General features: G+C 43.2%; 1 protein-coding gene across 1 annotated transcript; it reads right to left on the reverse strand.

Annotated features, from left to right (window-relative positions):
* Positions 1-1763: 1763 nt before the first annotated feature.
* On the reverse strand, positions 1764-22072 carry Skp1 (S-phase kinase associated protein 1). Its single transcript, XM_045152461.1, has 6 exons — positions 21951-22072; positions 18462-18558; positions 10004-10077; positions 4538-4681; positions 3097-3237; positions 1764-2047 (listed from the first exon to the last, which is right to left on the reverse strand). Exons 2-6 carry the CDS (start codon positions 18556-18558, stop codon positions 2012-2014), a joined length of 492 nt encoding a protein of 163 aa, XP_045008396.1. The 5' UTR covers positions 21951-22072; the 3' UTR covers positions 1764-2011.
* Positions 22073-22366: the final 294 nt, after the last annotated feature.

Below are 22366 nucleotides of genomic sequence, written 5' to 3' on the forward strand. Positions count from 1 at the left end.
GGCTACATATGTATATTTAGTGTGCATATGGTGTCTTGCACTGGAGGAGGCTCCTTAACTCATCAGTAACCTCCTTCCAAGCAGGAGGGTCATGAGCTCCTGGCCAGCTTAGGCTGCCCAGCTAGACCTAATGGGAATGCCACAGGATAAAAGTACAGGGCTGCATGACGTCAAGTGGACTTTGGACAAATGAAAGGGGAAGTAAAAGCCAAGTTGCTATTGAATGATAATCTAAACAAGAACACCTCACAGTAACTGATGAGAAAACAAGAAAATGTAACTACAAAGGATGCAATTAACTAGTTAAGAAAAAAGGGAAGCTAAGAAAAAAATTGTTCTGTTGTAGTGCTTGCCTAGCATGTACCAGGCCCTAGGATTCAATCCATAGTGTCACAAAAATGAATAAACAAGCTAATTTATGAGCAATCAAAAACCTATTATGAGAAGCTAGAAATAATGACAATGTAGTTGTGGGTTAAGAACTAAGCACTGGCTCAAGTAACAGTGAATGTTAATTAGGAAACAAACCTGACTATGTCAGCATATTGAACAAAGACAAACTTCCTGTGTTTGCACACAGGTTAGGCTGTGTGGCTGTGCCTGCATGGATGAGCACATCGTGTGCATGTGGAGGCCTAACAGCAACCTTGGGTGGTGGTGGTCTTAAGCACCACCCACCTTTTTTTTTTTTAATGTACTTTTATTTACTTATTTGAGAGAGAGGATGGGCATGCCAGGGCCTCTAGCCACTGCAAAGGGAACTCCAGACACATGTGCCCCCTTGTACATCTGGCTTACATAATCCTGGGGAACTGAACCAGAATTCTTAGGCTTCGCAGGCAAATGCCTTAACCGCTAAGCCATTTCCCCAGCCCACCACCCCCCTTTTTTGAGGCAGGGACCCAGAACTCACCAAGGAGTCTAGCCTGGCTGGCCAGTGAGGCCCAAGGAACCTGCCCGCCTCCACCTCTCCAGCACTGGGATTATACACACAGCTTTATGTTGGTTCCAGGAATCAAACTTGGGCCCTCATGCTTACAACGCAAGTCAGTCATTTATTGTCCCTACGAATCATTTTAGTATTAAGTGAAGAGACACATTTACACCCACAAAAGCAAACTGTTTGACTACCTACTGTAAAATTTACTTTTTATTGAAAAGTCACCTTGCACTCATACTAGCTGTTTTCTGTTCTGCCACACATTAATGTTAAAGATTAAATTACTGTTTACATGCAAGTAGTGTGTTTTCCCCATGTGGGAACACTGATTATAAAAAGGATGACATACCACATGAATTAAGTGGTTTTTTTTAATTGAAACCTAACAAATTGTCTAGTTACATTTCCCCACAAAACCACAGACTGGGTAATAACTAAGTCTCTAGGCAACATATTCAAAGCTGTGATTAAAAATTAAAAAAAATCCACCCCCCAAAAAATAATAAGGAAAGAAAAACCAAACCCCAGTCCTCAGGTTCAACGAAGAGAACCCAGCTACACACGAGCTAATCAAGAACAGTGTTCTGCTTGGCTCAGGAGGCTGGAGACATCCTAACAACTCCAGTCAGAGCATTAACTTCAAGTTGCCTGCTTCCAGTTTCCAACTCTTGAATAAAGATCCTAGTTTTTCTATTACAAAACCCCTCTCATAAGTTGTTTTATTTACAATGGCAACTCTGAAAAGTTCACTGAAGTTAATTGGACAATAAACCAGGCAGAAATCGCTTTACAAAAAACAGAAAAAGCCCAAGATGCCACTCTCTCCAGAGAACCCATAGCTCAGTTTTATTGAGAGTAAAGAAAGACAACTTTCGCTCACACTTGAAGAACTCCGCCTTTAACTTGGAATCTGTACTCAGACTTCACATGCAAGGAGGACACTATTATGCTAATACAATTGATTTGCTGCTGCATTTCCCTACTGTTTGTCTAATATTAACATTATAAACAGAGCAGTGCAACTAGTATTTGGAACAATCCTTATAGTGTTACAGTGTCAGGCACAACCTTTTATTTCTCTTCGCACCACTGGTTCTCTTTGCGCACCTAGAAGAGACAGACATTAGGAAGTAGCACCTGTGTAGTCTTTCCCAGTGCACATCCATCAACAGCCTGTGAGGGAGAAGGGCACTCTAGAGAAATTCCAGGCTAGGTAAGGGTACACTTCTTGATTCTTAATTTTTTAAAAATCTTTTTTGCCGGATGTGGTAGTGCTTGCCTTTAATCCAGCACTCAGGAAGCAGATAGGATCGCCTTGAGTTTGAGGCTACCCTGAGACTACATAGTGAGTTGCAGGTCAGCCTGGGCAAGACAGACCAAGACGAAGCACCCACCCCTCAAAATAATTTTTTTTTAATTTATTAATTTACTATCTGTTTTTCTGAAGTAGGGTCTCAATCTAGCCCAGACTGACCTGAAACTCACTTTTTAGTCCCAGGCTGCCCTGGAAGTCATGGTAATCCTATCTCTGACTCCCCATGCCTACCTTATTTTAAAAATACTTATTTGCAAGTAGAGAAAGTATGAGACAGGAGAGAATGGGTGTACAAGGGTCTCCTGCCTTTGCAAAAGAACTCCTGATGCATGTACCATTTTGTGCATCTGGCTTTACATGGATACTGAGGAATCAACCTGGGCTGTTAGGCTTTTCAAGCAAGTGCCTTTAACCATTGAGCAATCTCTCCAGCCCCTTGATTCCCTTTTTTTTTATGAGAGAGAATGAATTGGCATACCAGAGTCTTAGCCACTACAATCAAACTCCAGACGTGCATGCGAACTTGTACACATGGGTAACCTTACACATGCATCACCTTGTGCGTCTGAACTTCGTTTGCAGTGGATAGAGGGCCTGGCACCCATTCTTTATCTGCCTCTCTCTCTTTTCTCACTCTGAAGCAAATAAATAAAATATTGTTTAAAAAAAAATATTTAGCAAGGCATGGTGGCACACTCCTTTAATCCCAGCACTTGGGAGGCAGATGTAGGAGGATCACTGAGAGTTCCAGGCCAGTTTGAGCTAGAGTGAGACCTTACCTGGAAAAACCAAAAAGAAAAGTAACATAAATGGGACCAACTATCAGCTGTGTGCTACATACCTGGGCCTCTTCCTCTTCAGTAAAGTCATTTTTGATATTGAAGGTCTTGCGGATCTCCTCAGGAGTCTTCCCCTTAATCATATTGGCAACAGTCTTGCATGTAACGTCCAGCAAACCCTTGATGTCTAAGTAGTTTGCAGCCTATAAAGTCATAGCTGATTTTCATTAACATATACTACATGTTTCAGTGTATTAGCAATCTAACAGCTAACTTAAAAATGCTATTATCATTCCAAGAAATTTTATGAAATTCTCTGCTTTTCAATATTATTCTTCTGATTCAGTTGTCCAGTGCCATTAGCTTTCCTCTCACATTATACTTTAGCTGTACCTCACAGTTCAAAATACCAATGTTGAAAATTTCCTCTTTGGCCTATAAATTACTAAAAAATGAGAGCTTAACAGTTAAGGCACATGCCTACAAAGCCAAAGGACTGGTTTCATTCCCCAGGCCCACATAAGCCAGGCACACAAGGCAGTAGATGAGTCAAGGTGGAGAATGCATCTGGAATTTGCTGGAGTGGCTGGATGCTCTGGCACACCTTCTCTCTCTATCTCCCTCTCTGCCCCTTTCACTCACTCTCTCTCTCAAATAAATAAATAACTTAAAAAGAAATGAGAGTCGGGCATGGTGGCACACACCTTTAATCCCAGCACTCAGGAGGCAGAGGTAGGAGGATCACCATGCATTTGCCACCCAGCCTGAGACTACATGAATTCCAAGGCAGCCTGGGCTAGAGACCCGACTTTGAAAAACCAAAAAATAAATAAATAAATAAAATTATATATAGTTGAATATATGTAAATTTTTTTTGAGCAGGGCATGGTGGCACATATCTTTAAACCCAGCACTGAGAAGGTAGAAGTACGAGGACTGCCATGAGTTTGAGGCCAGCCTAAGACCACATAGTGAACAGTGAATTCCAGGTCAGCTTGGGCTAGAGTGAGACCTTGCCTTAAAAACAAACAAAAAAATTCTTTTTGTGTGTACATGTGTATACAGAACACCAGAGTCTCTTACCATTGCAAATGAATGCCAGACACTTGTGCCACCTTTTTTATGTTTCTTTGTTTTGTTTTACAGGCACGGTTTTGCTCTATGACCTAGAATTCACTATGTAGTCTCAGGGTGGCCTCGAACTCATGGCGATCCTCCTACCTCTGCCTCCCGAGTGCTGGGATTAAAGGCCGCACCCGGCTTCTTTTTCTAGCTTTGTATCTAACCGCGCCTCTACACTTAACATGGAGCTCACACACTGTTTGACGTGATCTGACACTTCCACCTCCAACTGGAGCTTGTGCTGCTTACATCTAATGTGACTGTGTCTTAAAGCACTGTATGAGTCCAGAGAATATGATCATCAGTACTGATGCACATAGCAAAATCAACACTAAGAAAGAAAAAGGCTCTGGAATAGTACTTTATACATTCAAAACATACCAGAATAAGTTCAAAAAGTGTTCCTTGGTCGACTTTCAGGAATTCTTGGTCCCACACAGGGATATCATCAGTCCGCTTCTCTTTGTTCTCGTCATCCTCAGGAGGAGGAGGGTCATCCTTATGGTGGGTGCACCACTGAATGACCTGCAACAACATCAAGTCCCTTCAGTGCTCTGTTCTAGCTCATTCCAGCACTGGGAGAAGTAGTTCAAGGTTGACTTAAACAAGTAGTCAAGCTTTCTACTTTTTTAAGCCTTGTTTTGTTTTTGAGATAAGGGTGTTCACACATAGTTCAAACAACTCTCAATCTTGCACAGAACTGGGAATGACCAAGTCCTGAGCCTCCTGCCTCTACCTCCTAAGTGCTGGGATGACGGCTGTATGCTAACAGCCAAACTTGAAAAGCAAAAATGAAACCTGGAAGAATCTTTGTAAACTGAGGGGGGAAGATCTTATTAAATGAAAGCAAACTAACTATGCAGACAGAATGAATACTTGATTCTACTGAAAGGAACTTCTGAGGCAAGGTGGGAAGAGGCAGGCATGTAGGGCAACCTGTAATCCAAGCACCTGGGAGACTAAGGCAGAAGACTGAGTTCCAGGACAGCCTGGGAGACCCTATGTCAAAAAACATGCAGCTCCATGGGAGAAAGAAGTTATCAGTGGAGAACAGTGGACACTGCAAGCCTTAAGTTTGGCCAGCCAGGCCAAATGAGCCAATGAGTACAATAGTAGCATGTCTGTTATGGGGGAAACGAACAGCTCTTTCATATGAGACTAGAGGCCTGCACCACAGGAGGGAATACATGCCTGATACTGAAAACCTACTGGGGGGTTGGAGGGAACGTCATAAGCCCTAGGGGTGTTAATGCCTGCTAGTGTCTAGCTAAATGCATATATTATGATCACCAAACTATCCGGTAAGCAAGTCTCTTAATGTTCATACCCATATATTAATGCTACTTTCACTTTTGGTTAGAGAAGCTTCTCTTCAGATGGCAGTGACCTCTGGGGTGACTCGAAGGCAACATAGTGCTGAGAAGTGACACAGAGGAATACTCTGCACTGAAATATCTCTATCACACCTTCCAAGGCTCAGGGTCCATTGTGGAAAAGTTGGCAGAAAGAATGTTAAGAGCCAGGGGCTAGAGAGATGGCTTAGCAGTTAAGACGCTTGCCTGCAAAGCCTTTTAGTGCCTGGCACTACTTACACAAAGACCCTCATAATAGGAGAAAAATTGATGACATCAAAATAAAAAAGACTAATTGAGAAGGGGAGGGGATATGATAGAGTAGAGTTGTGAAGGGGAAAGTGGGAGGGAAATATTATGGTTTATTGTCTATAATTATGGAAGTTGTCAATAAAAATATTTTTTAAACTTGAACCATGAAGTCAGATAATGACAGAAAGATATACCTACAACATAACATGTACTAGCCCTACAGAACAGAAAACATTAAAAATCACTCACAGAGGGCTGGAGAGATGGCTTAGTGGTTAAGGTGCTTGCCTGCGAAGCCTAAGGACCCAGGTTCGATTCTCCAGGTCCCATGTAAGCCAGATGCACATGGTGGCCCATGCATCTGGCATTGTTTGCAGTGGCTAGAGGCCCTGGCACACCCACTTTTTTTTCTCTCTGTCTGTCCCTAAAAAGTCACTAACAGATCTAGGTATAGCACCACTTAGGAGGCACACCTATAACACCCAGAGAGAGGTAGGAGGGTCGCTGTGAGTTTGAGGCCTGCCTGAGACTATACAGTGAATTCCAGGTCAGCCTGGGCTACAGAAAAAATCTACCTCAAAAAAAAAAAAAAAAAAAAAAAAAACACAACACAACACACACACAAATACCTCACTAACAGAAACTGGGCACAATGGTGCACATCTGTAATTCTAGCACTTACAGAATTATGAATTTGAGGCCAGCCAGGGCTCCCAAAGGACCCTATCTCCTAACAGCTACACCAGTAAGCACCAAGCTCTTAGAATATGAGAGAAACTAGTGCCAACTGTCACCTGGAGTATAGGGAGTGGGGCTGGTCAGATGAGAGACAATGATTAAAGATTTTATAGTCCACTTTTACTTTGGGATGTGATTACTTAAAATGGTACATACTGGGGGCTGGAGGGATGGCTCAGCGGTTCAAGCAGTACCCATGTCAAGCCAGATGCACAAGGAGGCACACGTGTCTGGCGCTCATTCGCAGTGGCAAAAAGCTCCGGTGCGCCCATACACTCAACACTCTCTCTCTGATACATAAAAGTAAGTCAAAGCCGGGCGTGGTGGTGCACGCCTTTAATCCCAGCACTTGGGAAGCAGAGGTAGGAGGATCACCATGAGTTCAAGGCCACCCTGAGAATACAGAGTGAATTCCAGGTCAGCCTGGGCTAGAGTGAGACCCTATCTCGAAAAACCAAAAAAAAAAAAAAAAGTCAGTCAAATGGTACATATTCAGTGCAAGCAGGTGTAAAAGACCCTCATCCTCACAACAGCCTGTACTACCCCTGGCTCCTGTGGACAGCCTCCCTGCTTCGTCACCATGCTCTAGTTCCATGCCAGCCTCCCTGCCTTTTTTCTCACAAAAGCATGCCAGATCTGCTCTTAGGTGCTGCATTTGCTACCCTGCCCAGAATTCTTTCCTTGCACATTTTTGCTTAAGATCATCTTCTCAGCAAAGCATCTCCCAACAGCCCTTGCTTTAATAATAGTTAATCTGCCGGGCATAGTGGCACACGCCTTTGACCCCAGCACTCAGGAGGCAGAGGTAGGAGGATCACCATGAGTTCAAGGCCACCCTGAGAGTAGATAGTGAACTGCAAGTCAGCCTGAGCTAGAGAGTGAGACCCTACCTCAAAAAACCAAAAAGAAGAAAAAAAAAAAAAATTGGGGCCTAGAAAGATGATGACTCAGCAGTTAAGGCACTTGCCTGCAAGGCCTAACGACCCAGGTTCAATTCCCCAGTACCCACTTAAAGCCAGATGCACAAAGTGGTGAATTCATTTGGAGTTCATTTGCAATGGCTATTGGACATGATGTGCCCACAGTCACTTTCTTTCTCTCTCTCAAATTAAAACAAAAATGTTTATTAATACACACATGTGCATAGGCATACCAGAGTCTCTTACTGGTACAAACGAATTTGACCTTTTTTTATTTGCACATGTGTGTGTATGTACGGGTATGCCAAGGTCTCTTGCACTGTAAATGAATACTCGTCTGGCTTTATAGTGAGGAGAGAACTGAACCCAGGCTTTGCAAGTAAGCACCTTTAGCTGCTGAGCCATCTCCCCAGTTCCACTTCAGTGAGACTGTCTCAAAGAAGCTGCTCAATGACTGATGTTCTCCTCTGGCCTCCACACCACACACAGGGCATGCTCATCGGCTCACACACCTGCACACACAACTCCTATACCCATCACACATGGAACACATTAATAAAAAGTTAAAAGTAAATTTTATTTTTTATATATTCAACACTATTTTTTATAAAGTCCACTAGAAAAATGGTCAAATGTAGACAGTACATACAATAAATATATAACATAGAATGTTCAGGCTTTGAGAATGACACCTGAAAGGCAGAGGCTAGACCAGGCTACATGACAAGGCCTAAGCCAACCATAACATAGTGAGGCCTCATCTCAAACTAACAAAAAGTGGGAAGAACCTACTTAATTTTTAACATCTGTATTACAAAATACTTAACTTCAGCAAGGAATGGTGACATATGCCTTTAATCCTAGCACAATTAAGACTGAGATGAGAGGATCACCCATCACGAGTTCAAGGACAGCCTGGGGTCGAGTGAGACCCTGCTTTATTCAACACCCTCTACCACCAAATCCTCTTCCACAAAATGCACACAGCACTAAGTGGAATAAATGACTATCTGAAGTGGGGACAACGTCAGCAAGAGCAGAAATGAGAATGAAATGTTAATATTCCTTTTTTCCTCTACTCATTTCAAAAGTACAAAAATTTAAGTGTGCAAGCCAGGCATGGTGGCACATACTTTTAGTCTCAGAACCCAGGGGCTAACGCAGGACAGCCGTGAGTTTCAAGGCCTAGCCTCTGGATTTTTCTTTTGTTTCAACTGTCAATCTCAGGCTGGCCTTGAACTTGCAGCAGTCCTGATACTGCCAGCCTGCCTTGAAACACTGTATTTACTGGAGCTGGAGAGGAGACTTAGTAGTTAAGGTGCTTGCCTGTGAAGCCTAAAGACCCAAGTTCAATTCTCAAAGTCCCACGTAAGACAGATACACATGGTGACACATGCATCTGGAATTCATTTACAGTGGCTGGAAGGCCTGGTGTGCCCATCCCCCCCCCCAAGCCCCTCTTCTCTCTCTTTCTCTCCCTCTTGAGTAATTAAATTTAAAAAAATTTTTTTAATTGGTTTTTCAAGGTAGGATCTCACTCTAGCCCAGGCTGACCTGGAATTCACTATGTAGTCTCAGGTGGCCTCAAACTCACGGCAATCCTCCTACCTCTGCCTCCCAAGTGCTGGGATTAAAGGCGTGCGCCACCACGCCCAGCTAAAAAAAAAAATATTATTTTAAATTACATTTAAAGTTGAATGTTCTTCAGCACTTAGCAAGAGTTAATGCTTGGATGTTAAGTTCTCTCCACTAGATACCAACATTACTATTATCATTCAATGACTGACAGTTAAAAAGATGTTTCAGGGCTGGAATGTAGGCTTAGTAGTTAAGGTGCTTGCCTGTATAGCCTAAGGACCCATGTTAGACTCTCCAGGTGCACATAAAACAGATGCATTCAACTGCAGTGGCTGGAGGCCCCGGTGCACCAATTCTCACACAAACCCCCAATAACAAAATTTACAAAACAAAAATACTTATTTCAGGGCCGAGGAGATGGCCTAGCAGTTAAGGCGCTTGCCTGCGAAGACTAAGACCCAAGTTTGACTCCTCAGGACCCACATAAGCCAGATGCACAAGGTAGTGTGGGTGTCTGGAGTTTGTCTGTAATGGCTGGAGGCTTTAGCACACCCAGTTTCTCTCTAATAACTACTTACAACAGAGAAAAACGTCAAACTAAGAAAATAAAAAGAGTACAGACATTTTAGGACTAGAGAGACTGCTCAGGCAGTAAGAGCACTTGCAGAGCAAGTACAAGGATCTGATGTGTCCAAATTTGATCACCAGCACCCAGCTATGCACATCTATAACCCTGTCCTGTGGGGATCATATACCAAAAGAACAGCTGGGATTCACTGGCCAGTCTGAGTGAAATAACTACCAGACATTCTTTTCTGAACTCCACACACATGCACATAGGGCACATGTTATCTGCAGACATGTGCATACATATCACACAGACTCTACACACATGCAAAAACAAAAAAATACACACACACACACAGCTTTAAAGACCTTACATGGGGTTGAAAGCAGCATGTTTGAGACCCTATGTTCAATCCCAGAACCAAAAAAAAAGACCTTACCTTTTTTAGTATTGCTGCATTAACATTTGGTAGGGGAACTGGGTCATCATCTCCTTCATCATCCATTCCCAAATCTAAGAAAATCAGAAGATAGTATCCATTATTTCCTAACTCCATTATAATAGACAACTAGACAATGCTTTTAACAGACATATCATCTGAAAGGAAATTAAAAAGCATTTTTACTAAGAATTGTTATTTAAAACAATTCAAAATAAAATGTCAATCTACTCAAATTGGAGGTTCAAAAATTAAAGACACACATGCAACAGGTCACACAGCCACTTACAAAAATAAAGCACACTGCTCCATTAACTACAATAATCTTGAAATAACATGTTTAGGGCTGGATGGATGACTTAGCAGTTAAGGTACTTGCCAGCAAAGCCAAAGGACCCAGGTTTACAAGGTGGCACATACTTCTAGAGTTAGTTTACAGTGGCTAAACGCCCTGGAGCACCCATTCTCTTATCTGCCTCTTTCTCTAGCTCTTTTTTCCCCCAAGTTCTTCAAAGTAGGGTGTCACTCTAGTCCAGGCTGACCTGGAATTCACTCTGTAGTCTCTGGGTAGCCTTGAACTCATGGCATCTTCCTACCTCTGCCTCCCGAGTGTTGGTATTAGAGGTGTGCACCACTGGCTTTCTTGTTGTGTTTGGAGGTAGGGTCTCACTCTAGATAGACCAGGCTGACTTGGAATTCACTATGTAGTCTCAGGATGGCCTTGAACTCACAGTGGTCCTCCTACCTCTCTGCCTCCCCAAATACTGGGATTAAAGGTGTGGGCCACCACACACCCGGCTTTCTCTTACTCTTAAATAATGAAACTATGTACATAAATTAGAGAAATTGTGCTGAGACACTTGCTCCTGCCCACAGGCAGGGTCTGACTCTAGCCTAGGTTGATCAGGAACTCACCCTGTAGCCCCAAACTGGCCATGAAGTCATGGTGAGCCTCCTACCCTAGCCTTCCACACCTAGGCTTTTTTTTTTTTTTTTTTTTTTTTTTTTTGAGACAGGGTCTCTTGTAGCCTAGGCTGGCCTTGAACTTGCTATGTAACTAAGGTTTGAACTCCAGATCCTTCTGCCTCCACATCCAGTTCCCTTTTAGCAAATTGGTTTATTCATGAGGGTGTATGCATGCATGTGGAAGTCAGAGGACAGTTCTCCCTTGTCTGAAGCAAGCTTTCCTGTTTGCTGCTGCTTCAGTTCTCCCAGCTCCCTGGCCTGCAAGCTCCCAGGCCGTCTGCCTTCCGCTGTCTTCTCACTATAGGGTGCTGGGATTAGACTCTCACCACAGCCTTTACAAGGACATCAGAATCTGAACTCAGGCCCTTGTTTGCACATCAAGTGCTTTACCCACTGAACTATCTCCCTAGCCTTGCTTTTGTATTGTTTTGAAATAGTGTTTCTCATTCTAGCCCAGGCTGGCCACAAACTCATAGTAATCATTCTATTTCAACCTCCCAAGTATTGAGATTAAAGATGTGCCTCTTACACCCAGCTCAGCCCTGCTTGTAGAAATTTTTTTTTTAATATTTTAGCCACTGCAAATGGGCTCCAGACACATGCACCCCCTTGTGCATCTGGCTAACATGGGTCCTGAGGAATTGAGCCTCAAACCAGGGTCCTCAGGCTTCACAGGAAAGTGCTAAATGGCTAGGCCATCTCTCCAGCCCATTTTAGAAAATTTTTAAAACAGGGTCTTACTCAGTAGCCAAGGCTGACCTTAAACTCAATCCTCTAGCCTTAGCCTCTAAAGTACTGGGATTACAAGCATGAGCCACCAAACTTGGTTGAGGGACTTATTTCAACACATACCCCTGGCATGTTTGTTGCTTATCAGTAATTTATAACCTATAATTATGAATCTGTAAGTTTCTTTGGTAAGAAGATCTTAAGTTTTGTTTGTTCTTTTTGTTTTTTTCAAGGGTCTTGGGGTGGAGAGATGGCTTAGTGGTTAAAGCACTTGCCTGAGAAGTCTAAGGACCCAGGTTCAACTCCCCAGTACCCACATAAGCCAGATGCACAGGTGGTCCATGCATCTGGCTTTTGTCTGCAGTGGCTGGAGGCCCTGGTGTACTCATTCTCTATCTACCTCTCTCTCTTACAGATAATTGAAGAAAAAAAAAAAGTTCAAGACTAACTGCTGGGATTAAAGGCATACTGCCACCAGGCCTGGTTAAAAGATCATACTTTTGAATGCTCAATGGTGACTCTTAAAAAGAAAAAACCCTAAAAAATACATGTTAAAAATTCCGAATACAATTATTTAAACCAAATGGGACTGTGCTTCAGCTTCTACACAGAAGAGCTATCTGAAGAAGTCGCTTAGTCCTTACAAATAACAGTTAGAAGTCACGCTACTGCAGACATGCAAAAGTTTTCTGAAAGCATCAGTGAGCCAGCCTGAGACTACATAGCGACCTCCACAACACCCTGGGCTAGAGCGAGACCCTACCTGGAGGGGAAGCAGTGACATTAATTAAACATGAACAATGCAAAATCAATTAATTCAAGTCCCTAACATATCCCCTTGCTGAAATGTTGTTTTAATAAAATCATCAAAAACATGAAAGCAAGCCAAGCATGGTGGCACACACCTTTAACCCCAGCACTCAGGAGGCAGAGGTAGGAGGAGCACAGTGACTGTGGGGACAGCCTGGGACTACAGGATGAGTTCCAGGTCAGCCTCGACTAGAGTGAGACCCTACTCTGAAAAGAAAAACCAAAACAAAAAAGCAAGAAAACTTAAACTATAAAGTACTTTTGTTTAAGGAAAAGGGATATTGGGAGACAATATATATCACCTTTTTAAAGAAGATAAAAAAAAGCATTTAGAGGAAGGCTTAAACTACATTAAAATTAATGTTTTTTTTACAATCAAGTATTTCTCTAGCACTTAAATGTGTAGTGTTTTTTTTCTGAGACGAAATGCACAAGTTATGAACAGACATTCCTTTCAGCTATTTAGTTTCAGAGACTTCTGAAAGACACCTGTATTCTGATACCACACCATGGACCTGAAAAAACCAATCCATATATACACATGCCAAGATTTTTACCTCTGATTATGCTGTTCAAAAGGTTTTGTTTACTGTTTTTGATCAAATGAAACTCTAGCCAGAAACACTGCAGATGCAATACAAGGTAAGCAGTAACCTGCCAAATTCAAGACTCTAGGCTACCAGAGACTAGAATCCTACCAAAGCCATTGGTACCTAAGATAAATCCATTCACCTTTGAGCCCTCAAAGGACACCAAGGAAAAGACTCCTTTCACTATTGTTAGCCACCAGTCTACCAGCTTCAGGGATCAAGGTTGACGTGGAAAACTTTCTAGACCCATGCTCTTAGAATTGGCAAATGCTTTCTCTGAAGCAATACAACACGGATTAGTTTGTCAGGCATCCACTAAGATGAAATAAAGAACACATCACAACTATTGCCAAAGCAGCAGTATTGCTATCAGTTTCTCAACCTTTCAAAGCCAGCCTTACTCACCTGCCTTGAGAGACACTTGGATTGCTTTCACTCTTTATTAGTGACCATACCAAACTTCTTCATTCAACAGGTACTGGATGAATTGTGACTGTGGAATGTACCAAGGAGTTTACACACTCAGTAGAAGTGATCTATGTATGAAGTTACAAGGATACACAACTTCAAGTGCCACATGAATGTAATGTGTTGAGCTTTTCTTAGAAAAGAGAAGTCACGGATTGGGGATGTGGCGTGGTTGGCAGTGTGCTTATCACGCATGAAGCACTCCATAAACCTAGAATGGTAGCACATGCCTATAATGCCAACAGTCAGGAGGTGGTGACAGAAGATTATATCAGAAGTTCAAAGTCATCCTCAGCCTATCCTGGCCAGCCGGGGATACATGAAACCCTGGCTTAAAAAGATTAAAATGAAGCTGGAAGTGGTGGCTCACACTTTTAATCCCAGCACTTGGGAGGCAGATAGTGTGAGGATCACCATGAATTCAAGGCCGTCCAGAGACTACAAAGAGAATTCCAGGACAGTCTAGGCTAGAGCAAGACCCTACATCTCCAAAAACCCACAGAAAAAAATTTCCAAGCGTGGTGGCACACGCCTTTAATCCCAGCACTCCGGAGGCAGAGGTAGGAGGATCACCTGAGACTACATAGTGAATTCCAGGTCAGCCTGAGCTAGAATGAAACCCTACCTCTCAAAAGAGAAGGTGGGGGAAAGATGCATATGTCACTCACATAGAATACTGAAGATGCATTTTTCTGTAATCAGCATTAGAAATCTAACCAGCTCAGTGGGGAAAAAAAAAAACTGCCTGGTATGCACAAGACCCTGGGCTTAATCTCCAGTACCACCAAAGGGGCAAGGAATCTGGGACAGTAAATCTGAAAATCACCATCACCTAGAAATCCTCCCTCTTCCTGTGAAGAGCCCCCTACCTCTGCCGCCCAAGTGCTGGGATTAAAGATGAGCACTACCACGCCCGGCTTTCTTTTAATTCCCCAATCTGGACTTCTTTGCTTTTTTTTGGAAACAGGGTCCTGCTATGTAGCCCTGACTAAAATACGCATACCATGATTGATGGCCTCAAAATTGTGGCAATTCTGCCTGTGCTTGCCAATGCTGGGATTAGAGGGCTGAGCCATCACATCCAGTCTCTGACAAATAGATGTGTGTGTGCACGCACGTGCACATGCACATATTCATGAGTGAGGGCATACATGTCCCAGGGTGCAAGTGTGGAGGTCAGAGAACTTTCATCTGGACCATGCCTTTCTCCCTTATTCGAAGAAAGATTTCTCACTCTAAGTTCTCTGCCATTCTTTGCTGGGCTCACTTTAAGATTCCAGTAAATTCTCCCATATCTGCTACTGGAATTACACAAGTACACCTTGGCTTCTGCCATTTTATGTAGGGTGTAGGGATGGAACTACTCAGGTATCTCAGCTTGAGCCACCTCTTCAGCCCTGACTTCTATATTCTTAATATCCTAGCCAACTCTAACCTCATCATATTCTCAAAATGTACTGTACAAAGCAAGTTTACCTCCAAAAATCTAAAAGACAGGGGCTAAGTTCTACATACTCCATTTCCTAGTACATTAATACAGAAATCTTTTTTTTTGGTTTTCCAAGGTAGGGTCTCACTGTCTCCCAGGCTGACCTGGAATTCACTCTGTAGTGTCAGGGTGGCCTTGAACTCACGGCAATCCTCCTACCTCTGCCTCCCGAGTGCTGGGATTAAAGGCGTGCGCCACCACGCCCGGCTTAATGCAGAGATCTTTTAAAAAAAATTTAACACAGTTCAAACCCAGCCATTTCTTTTAAATTCCTTTCAAATTCATTTAGTCTACCAACCACAGTATTACAATTCTATCCCAGCATAACAGATCTCAACTAAAATCCTCAATTTTCCACATGTAAGTGTGTGTGTGTGTGTGTGTGTGTGTGTATGCATATGTATACATATGCATCTATATATTTTTTAAACGCTTGATCATCACCTGCCTCCCGTCTTCACACATCAAGGACAGACAGGAGCAACAAGAGCCAGGTAGCTCTGAACGCCTGGCAGGCCAGACCTCAAGGCTGTCCCATGATGCACTGCCTCCAGAGCAAGGCTGCAACTTCCAAAGGCTCTAACAGCAGGGGGGCTAAATAGAAAACTACATCACAAACACTTGAGGCTATCAAGGATATTTTAACATTCAAACCACCCCATGGGGTCTCTATACCAGGCTGCCCTTAAATCCCTCCCCCCATTCTCCTTCCACTGCCCAAGCGCTGGATTACAGGTGCACCATATCAGTATTCCTCATTACTTCTACTTTACTTTTGAGCATTATGTTCAACAATCCTTATTTTACTAGCTTTAAAATGTGTTATCTCATGAGTACTACACACTGGTCTTTGCAAAAGCAAAAATAAAACCAGCTAACATGCTTCCACTGCACCAGTTGGCACACAACTTTACTAATGCATTAACTATACCAAGTAACAGTTAATTTGCTTTGTTTAGGGTTGGGCTCACTTCTAGTTTATAAATTCTTGTTCAGTTAAAAGACCCTTCCCTCTTTCTGATACAGAGTCGTGCCTCGGCCTCCCAAGTGCTAAGATTACAGGCATAGGCCACCATGTCCAGCTATCCTTTTAAGTTTTTTACACTCGGCAGCTCTATCTTGTATAAAAACTCTTAATCTTAAATCTTAATCTTAAAACACCAATGCAAAGGTCTCCCACATACTACTATATCTTCCCCCAAGAGCCTCATGCTAACTAGTAAGATTTCAAAGTTTCAGGACGTTTTCTTATCTCACTTTGTTATGCTGCAGCAGTTACAGAGGGATAGCAAATTAGACAATAGGAAATTCATTAAAAACAAAAGTAGGGCTTCTAGGCATGGTGGCACATGCCTTTAATCCCAGCACTTGGGAGGAAGAGATAGGAGGATCATGTGAATTCAAGGCTAGCCTGAGACTACATAATGAATTCCAGGTCAGCCTGGACTACAGTGAAAACCTACCTTGGAAAAAAAAACAAAAAGGTAGGGCTGGAGAGATGGCTCAGTAGTGAAGACACTTGCCTGCAAAGCCTAAGGACCCAAGTTCAATTTCCCAGTATCACATAAAGCCACATGCACAAAGCAGCAAAGTGGTACATGCATCTGGAATTCTTTTATAGCAGCTAGAGGTCCTGGCGTGCCCATTATCATTCTTTCCTTCTCCTTCTCTATTCTTGCAAATAAATAAAAACTTTTTTTAATATCCTCCTTAATGTTTGAAGAAAAAAAAAAGATGGACTGAGGGAGATAGATCAGTGGTTAAAGGCTCTTGCTTGCAAAGTCCACAGGCCTAGGTTGGATTTCACAGTATCCACATAAAAGCCAGATGCACAAAGTGGTGCATGGAAACCATGTGCAGCATCAAAAGGCCCTGCCTGGGTTGAAGGGATGACTTAGCAGTTAAAGTGTTTGCCTCCAAAACCAAAGGCCCCAGGTTCGATTCCCTAGGACCCACATTAGCCAGATGTGCAAGGGGGCACATGCATCTGGAGTTCGTCTGCAGTAGCTGGAGGCCCTGGTGTGGCCATTCTCTCTTCTCTCTCCTTCCCTCCCTCTTTCTCTGTTAAATAAGTAAACAAAGTATTTTTTAAGCAGGGCATGGTGGCGAACATCTTTAATCCCAGCACTCGGGAGGCAGAGGTAGGATGACTGCCATGAGTTCGAGGCCACCCTGAGACACCATAGTGAATTCCAGGTCAGCCTGGGCTAGAGTGAGACCCTACCTCAAAAAACAAAAGGCCCTGTCTGGTACATCCATATATTCATATTCTCATTCTTATATCCGTATTCTCTCTCTCAAATTAAAAAAAAATTTTTTTAAATAGAAGCCAGATGTGTGGCATACACTTTTAATCTCAGCACTTGGAATGCAGAGACACTAAATATTAATAATAAAGGAGAAGGTGCTGATGAAATAGCTCAGCAGGTAAGAGCACTTGCTGAGCAAACATGAGGACCTGAAATCCATTCCCAGCATTCATGTAAAACACACGTATCTCCATGGCTGAAAAAGATGAAGGGAAGAGACAGGAGAATCACTAGGGGCCGTGCTGGGCAGCCAACCTAACCAAGAAGCATCAGCTCCAGATTCACTGAGAGACTCCATCTAAAGAAAAAAGCCTAAGCAACAGAGGAAAACACAGTATTCTCCTCTGGCAATCTGGGCACATGCTGCATCTGGAGCATGCTTATGTGAAAATATTACACAAATAAATTTTAAAACAAAACTTTTAAAAGCTTTAAAGGGCTACTGCCAGGCGTGGTGGCACATGCCTTTAATCCCAGCACTTGGGAGATAGAGGTAGGAGGATTGCCATGAGTTCAAGGCCACCCTGAGACTACACAGTGAATTCCAGGTCGGCCTGAGACCCTACATCAAAAAACCACAAAAAAAAAAAAAAAAAAGCTACAGACATGGCACAGTAGTTAAAGGCATTTGCTTGCTTGCAAAGCCAGAGGACCCGAGTTTGGGCCCCAGTTACCTTTGTAAGGCCAGATGCACAAAGTGGCACATTCATTTGCAGTGACTGGAGGCCCTGGCATGCCCATATTCACTCACTCACTCACTCAGTCTAACTTTTTTTCCTCTTCCTCTTTCTCAAATAAATATTAAAAAAAAAAAAAAACCTGCAGCTTTCACCAGGCATGGTGGTGTACACTTTTAATCCCAGTACTTGCAAGACAGAGGTAGGAAGATTGCTTGAGTTTGAGGCCAACCTGAGACTACATAGTGAATTCCAAGTCAGCCTAGGCTAGAGTAAGACCCTACCTCAGAAACAAAAAAGCCCTGCAACTTTATCTTTTCATATTCTTGAACCTGTGACAAACTGTATTCAATATAATTCAATATTCACAAATTGTACCCCCCCCCACTTTCTCTCACACAGGTTTTCTTATAAGCTTACCTTCCAACATGGTTTTGATGGTCACAGACTGCTTGGCAATTTCTACATCAACTTCAAATATCTCTCCATCAGAACTTTGCAACTTAATTGAAGGCATCTATAAATGGCAGATGGGATGTGAAATTTAAGAAATATTAATTCCTCAGAACATTTTATCAACTCATCTATATGAAACCTGTAACTTACTAACTACAGTCCTAAGAACATAACTAGCTTACAAGTATTAAGTTCCAGGAACAGAAGTTTTAAGAACCACCATGCTGAATCCACTATTAGTGAATGTAGTTGTTATCTATACTTTTGATGCAAAATATATGCTTTCTGCTTGTCTTTTTATTCCCATTGAATAATGACTACTCCACTTGGAAAAAGTAACTGCCACTATGAACCACCTGCAAACTTGAAGTTCAGTCCAAAATAAACAAAGCTATCAAATAAGAGTAATTTTCCTAGAGTGAAAACTGCCTACAGTGAAAAATTAGTTCAGACCCAAAGAGCAGATCGGAACAAGCTCACTTATGCTTGAACCAATACAAGCACATAAATGGGAGATTTAAGGAGCTATCAATGCATTTCCCTAAACCTCATAAGGAATTCAAAAATCTCCGTTCCTAGTTATTCACTGCCCAGGTGTCTAAGTTTGAGATTTGATAAAATCTCCAAAATAACCCATTATTTGCTTCAAAACTGCATTTATAGCTGGGCACAATGGCACTTTAGTCCCAGCACTTGGGAGGCAGAAGTAGGAGGACTGCTGTGAGTTCAAAGACTGCCTGAAACTACAAAGCAAGTTCCAGGTTAGCCTGAGCTCAAGTGAGATGGTACCTCGAAGAAAAAAGAAAACAAAATGCATTTATAAACAGGCTTAGTACCCTGGCTCTTGCAAAGTAGAAACAGAAGGATCATGGATTTATAGCAAGTTCAAGGCCAGCATTCGGTTGTATGAGAACTCACCTCAAAAAAAAAATAATAATAATAAAAAAAAAATTATTGGGCCAGAGATGTAGCCCAGTAGGTAGTGTGCATACCCAGCACCACAAACTGCACATGCATATATTATCAGCACTTGAGAGGCTAGAGTTAAAGCACATCCCATGTAAAACCAGATGCAAAGTGGCACATGCATCTGAGTTTGTCTGCAGTGACTAGATGCCCTGATATGCCCATTCTCTGTCTTGTCTCTCTGCTTGAATCTAAAAAAAAATTTTTTTTAAAGAAAGATTCAAGAGCTGGAAAAATGGCTTAGCAGTTAAGGCACCTGGCTGCAAAACCAAAGGTCCCAAATACAATGCCCCAGGACTCATGTAAGACAGATGCACAAGGTGGCACAGGCGTCTGGAATTCATTTGCAAGGAGCTGAAGGCCCTGGCGCACCCATTCTCTTTCTTTACCTCTTTCTCGCTCAATAAAATAAAATAAAATATTTTAAAAAAGAAAGGTAGATAGACTCAAGACCTCTTTAAGGCCTGGGTTTCTGAGCAAGTATGTGCAGTCTTGTAATATCAGTATTTACCAACTGAGGGTGCTTCTGAAGCTTTCTAGGTGGATTTTTTTTTTTTTTTTTTTTTACAAAAGTAAATTTTCAGTGTAAAGTTTGGTACTTATTTCACCCATTTGAGGTTCAAAGATATAAGGCCCACATCTCTTAAAATAGTCAATCAGAATGAAATAATCTGTGACTGAAACAATTTTCCCATCATCCTTTGTACCATTTAAAACACCTTTTTTGGGGAGGGACTCTAGCCTTCCACTTGAAAGATTTTTATTGTATAAAAACTTCCAGGTCAATAAACTTAAGAGGAAAAACAGTATTTAGTCCAAAAAAAATAAAAGGAAAAAATAGCAAGGTTTTAGGGATTTTATTTTTTCTTTTGTTAATTGTGTAAAAAAAAGGGAAAAAAAACATAAGAAGCAAAATTTTAATGTGAAGACTTTTTTGGCTATAATTCATTAGTTTTAGAAGCATTTAGTTTAATGTGTGTGCAGCATCCACTCCCCACATCTTTCCTCAACTATCTTCTATTTTTTATCATGAACTCCCTTTTAATCAAGTGTAAGTTATTTATTAAATAAATTCCTACAACTTAATGTGGGAAAAAATTCCATCAGCTTCCCTGAGACAACTGTCCCTATCTCACAGCAAACAACTGTCGAGGACAGCACGACGGTGAAGCAAGTTTTCAGTCATCTACTGAACTACCCAGCTTTCACTCATCCATGACTGGAAGACTTCTTTTTCAGCTGACAAACATGTCTGCTTGTCCATGTTACTTCAGTTGTGGCCAATAATGCAGTTCTCCTTACTCAATGGAGAAACCCAAAGCAATGGAACCCTCCCTATAATACGCCAATAATAAAAGTTAGCCCCCAAACAACCCCTTTAAAGTGAGGCCACATCAGTCATAAAACATCTTTTTATATGCCATATTACTAGAACAAGCATTTCAGAACAAGTCTAATCGTGCAGTTGATAAAATTACTTTAAAAGCAAGGCAACCATTTAACATTTTCTTGAAATAATTCACAATAAAGATGTGCTTAGTCACAGTCTAGTTCGAGGATCAGGTTACTTTTAAGGGAGCCAGGATCTTATCAAATAACAAGAAAGTAATCGGTTGATCTATAATTCAATGCACTTCGTAACCCTACACTTAACACTCAAAGAGAACTTTAGTGTTGGGTACAAAAACTAATTAACAATATATGAAATTTTGATTTGATATGCCTTCAAAGATGTTTAATTCTTTTGGTTCCTGTACTTGAAGATTAAGTAACTCTCCAAGACTAGCACAAAGCGAGTTCTAGATCATACTTTAAAAAATAAAGGCACAAAAACACCGGTTTCCGTGACCCGAAATTCTGACACCTGTTTTTAGACTGCAGGATGAAGGGACTGCATTGTTCTATTGTGACATTCTGATGATGAAACCTGCAGGCCCCCAAACCCAGAAGTCTCCAATGAAAAGTTAACCAAAAGAGATTGGTTTCTTTCTTAAAAAACATTTTTTTCCAATAAAAAAACCAGACACCTCAAGTTTCGGAGAAAGGGCTTAGAGTCGACTACACCGTTCATCCAGTTGTTATTTGAGCGGCTCCAGGATGTGGAGGGAAAACAACGAAGGGAAAAGACTGTTATCCCCCGACTCGGTGGCAGCCAGCGTCCCGCCGGGCAGGAGCCGGGCTGGTGACGCCAGGTACCGGCGAGAGGAGCGGAGGGGCCGCGCCCCCGCCGCCCTCTCGTCCCCGGCGAGCTCCGGCAGCTCGGCGCTCCTCCGCCCCCGCCCCGCCTCGGCGCAGCCTGGGCCCGCCCGCCCGCCCGCCGCGGTCCTCGCCGCCCGGGCCGAGCGCCGCGAGTACGGGGCCGGGTCCCCAGCGCCTGGGCCGAGGCTCCAGGCCCAGTCGCCGCCCGCCTCGCGTTAAGCCGCGGCCGCCGCCCGGCCTGCCCTGGGGGCGCCACGACCCCTCCCCAGGGACGCGGGGGCTACTCACGGTGTCGGGGGTCAGCACCGCGGGCCGGAGGCCGACGGGAACGGCGAGGCGTCCGCGCACGGGAGGAAAAGACGGACGACAAGGCCACTACGGCGCCGCGCGGCGTCGGCTTTTATAGCAGCGGGCGCAGGCGCCGAGGACCCCGGGCTCGTGACGTCACAAGCCCGCCGGGGCGGCCGCGGAGAACGCCTGACCGCGCGCGGGCGCACGACGACGGGCCCGGGCGCCAGCGGCGTCGGCCGCTGAGACGTCGAGCGGCGGCGGGCCCCGGCACGCACTTGCGCCTTCCTTCCTTCCCCGTCCCCGAGCGCGCCGTCCTCTCCCTCGAAGCCGGCGCCGGCAGCAGCCGGGATACGAACGCGGCTCCGCGGGGTCCTTCAGGCGGAGGCTGTCCTAAGCGCCGTGAAGACCGCGGC

The sequence above is a fragment of the Jaculus jaculus genome, chromosome 6 (assembly GCF_020740685.1).
Source record: "Jaculus jaculus isolate mJacJac1 chromosome 6, mJacJac1.mat.Y.cur, whole genome shotgun sequence".
In the NCBI taxonomy this organism is placed as follows: domain Eukaryota; kingdom Metazoa; phylum Chordata; class Mammalia; order Rodentia; family Dipodidae; genus Jaculus; species Jaculus jaculus.

Bases quoted from the DNA above. Each gene is read 5' to 3' on its own strand.
- Skp1 (XM_045152461.1), bottom strand. From the start codon at position 18,558: ATGCCTTCAATTAAGTTGCAAAGTTCTGATGGAGAGATATTTGAAGTT. The intron at 4,682-10,003 runs GTAAGGTCTTTT...ATGTTGTTGCAG, and splicing joins ATGCAGCAATACTAAAAAAG to GTCATTCAGTGGTGCACCCA. The intron at 2,048-3,096 runs GTATGTAGCACA...TGTCTCTTCTAG, and splicing joins CTGAAGAGGAAGAGGCCCAG to GTGCGCAAAGAGAACCAGTG.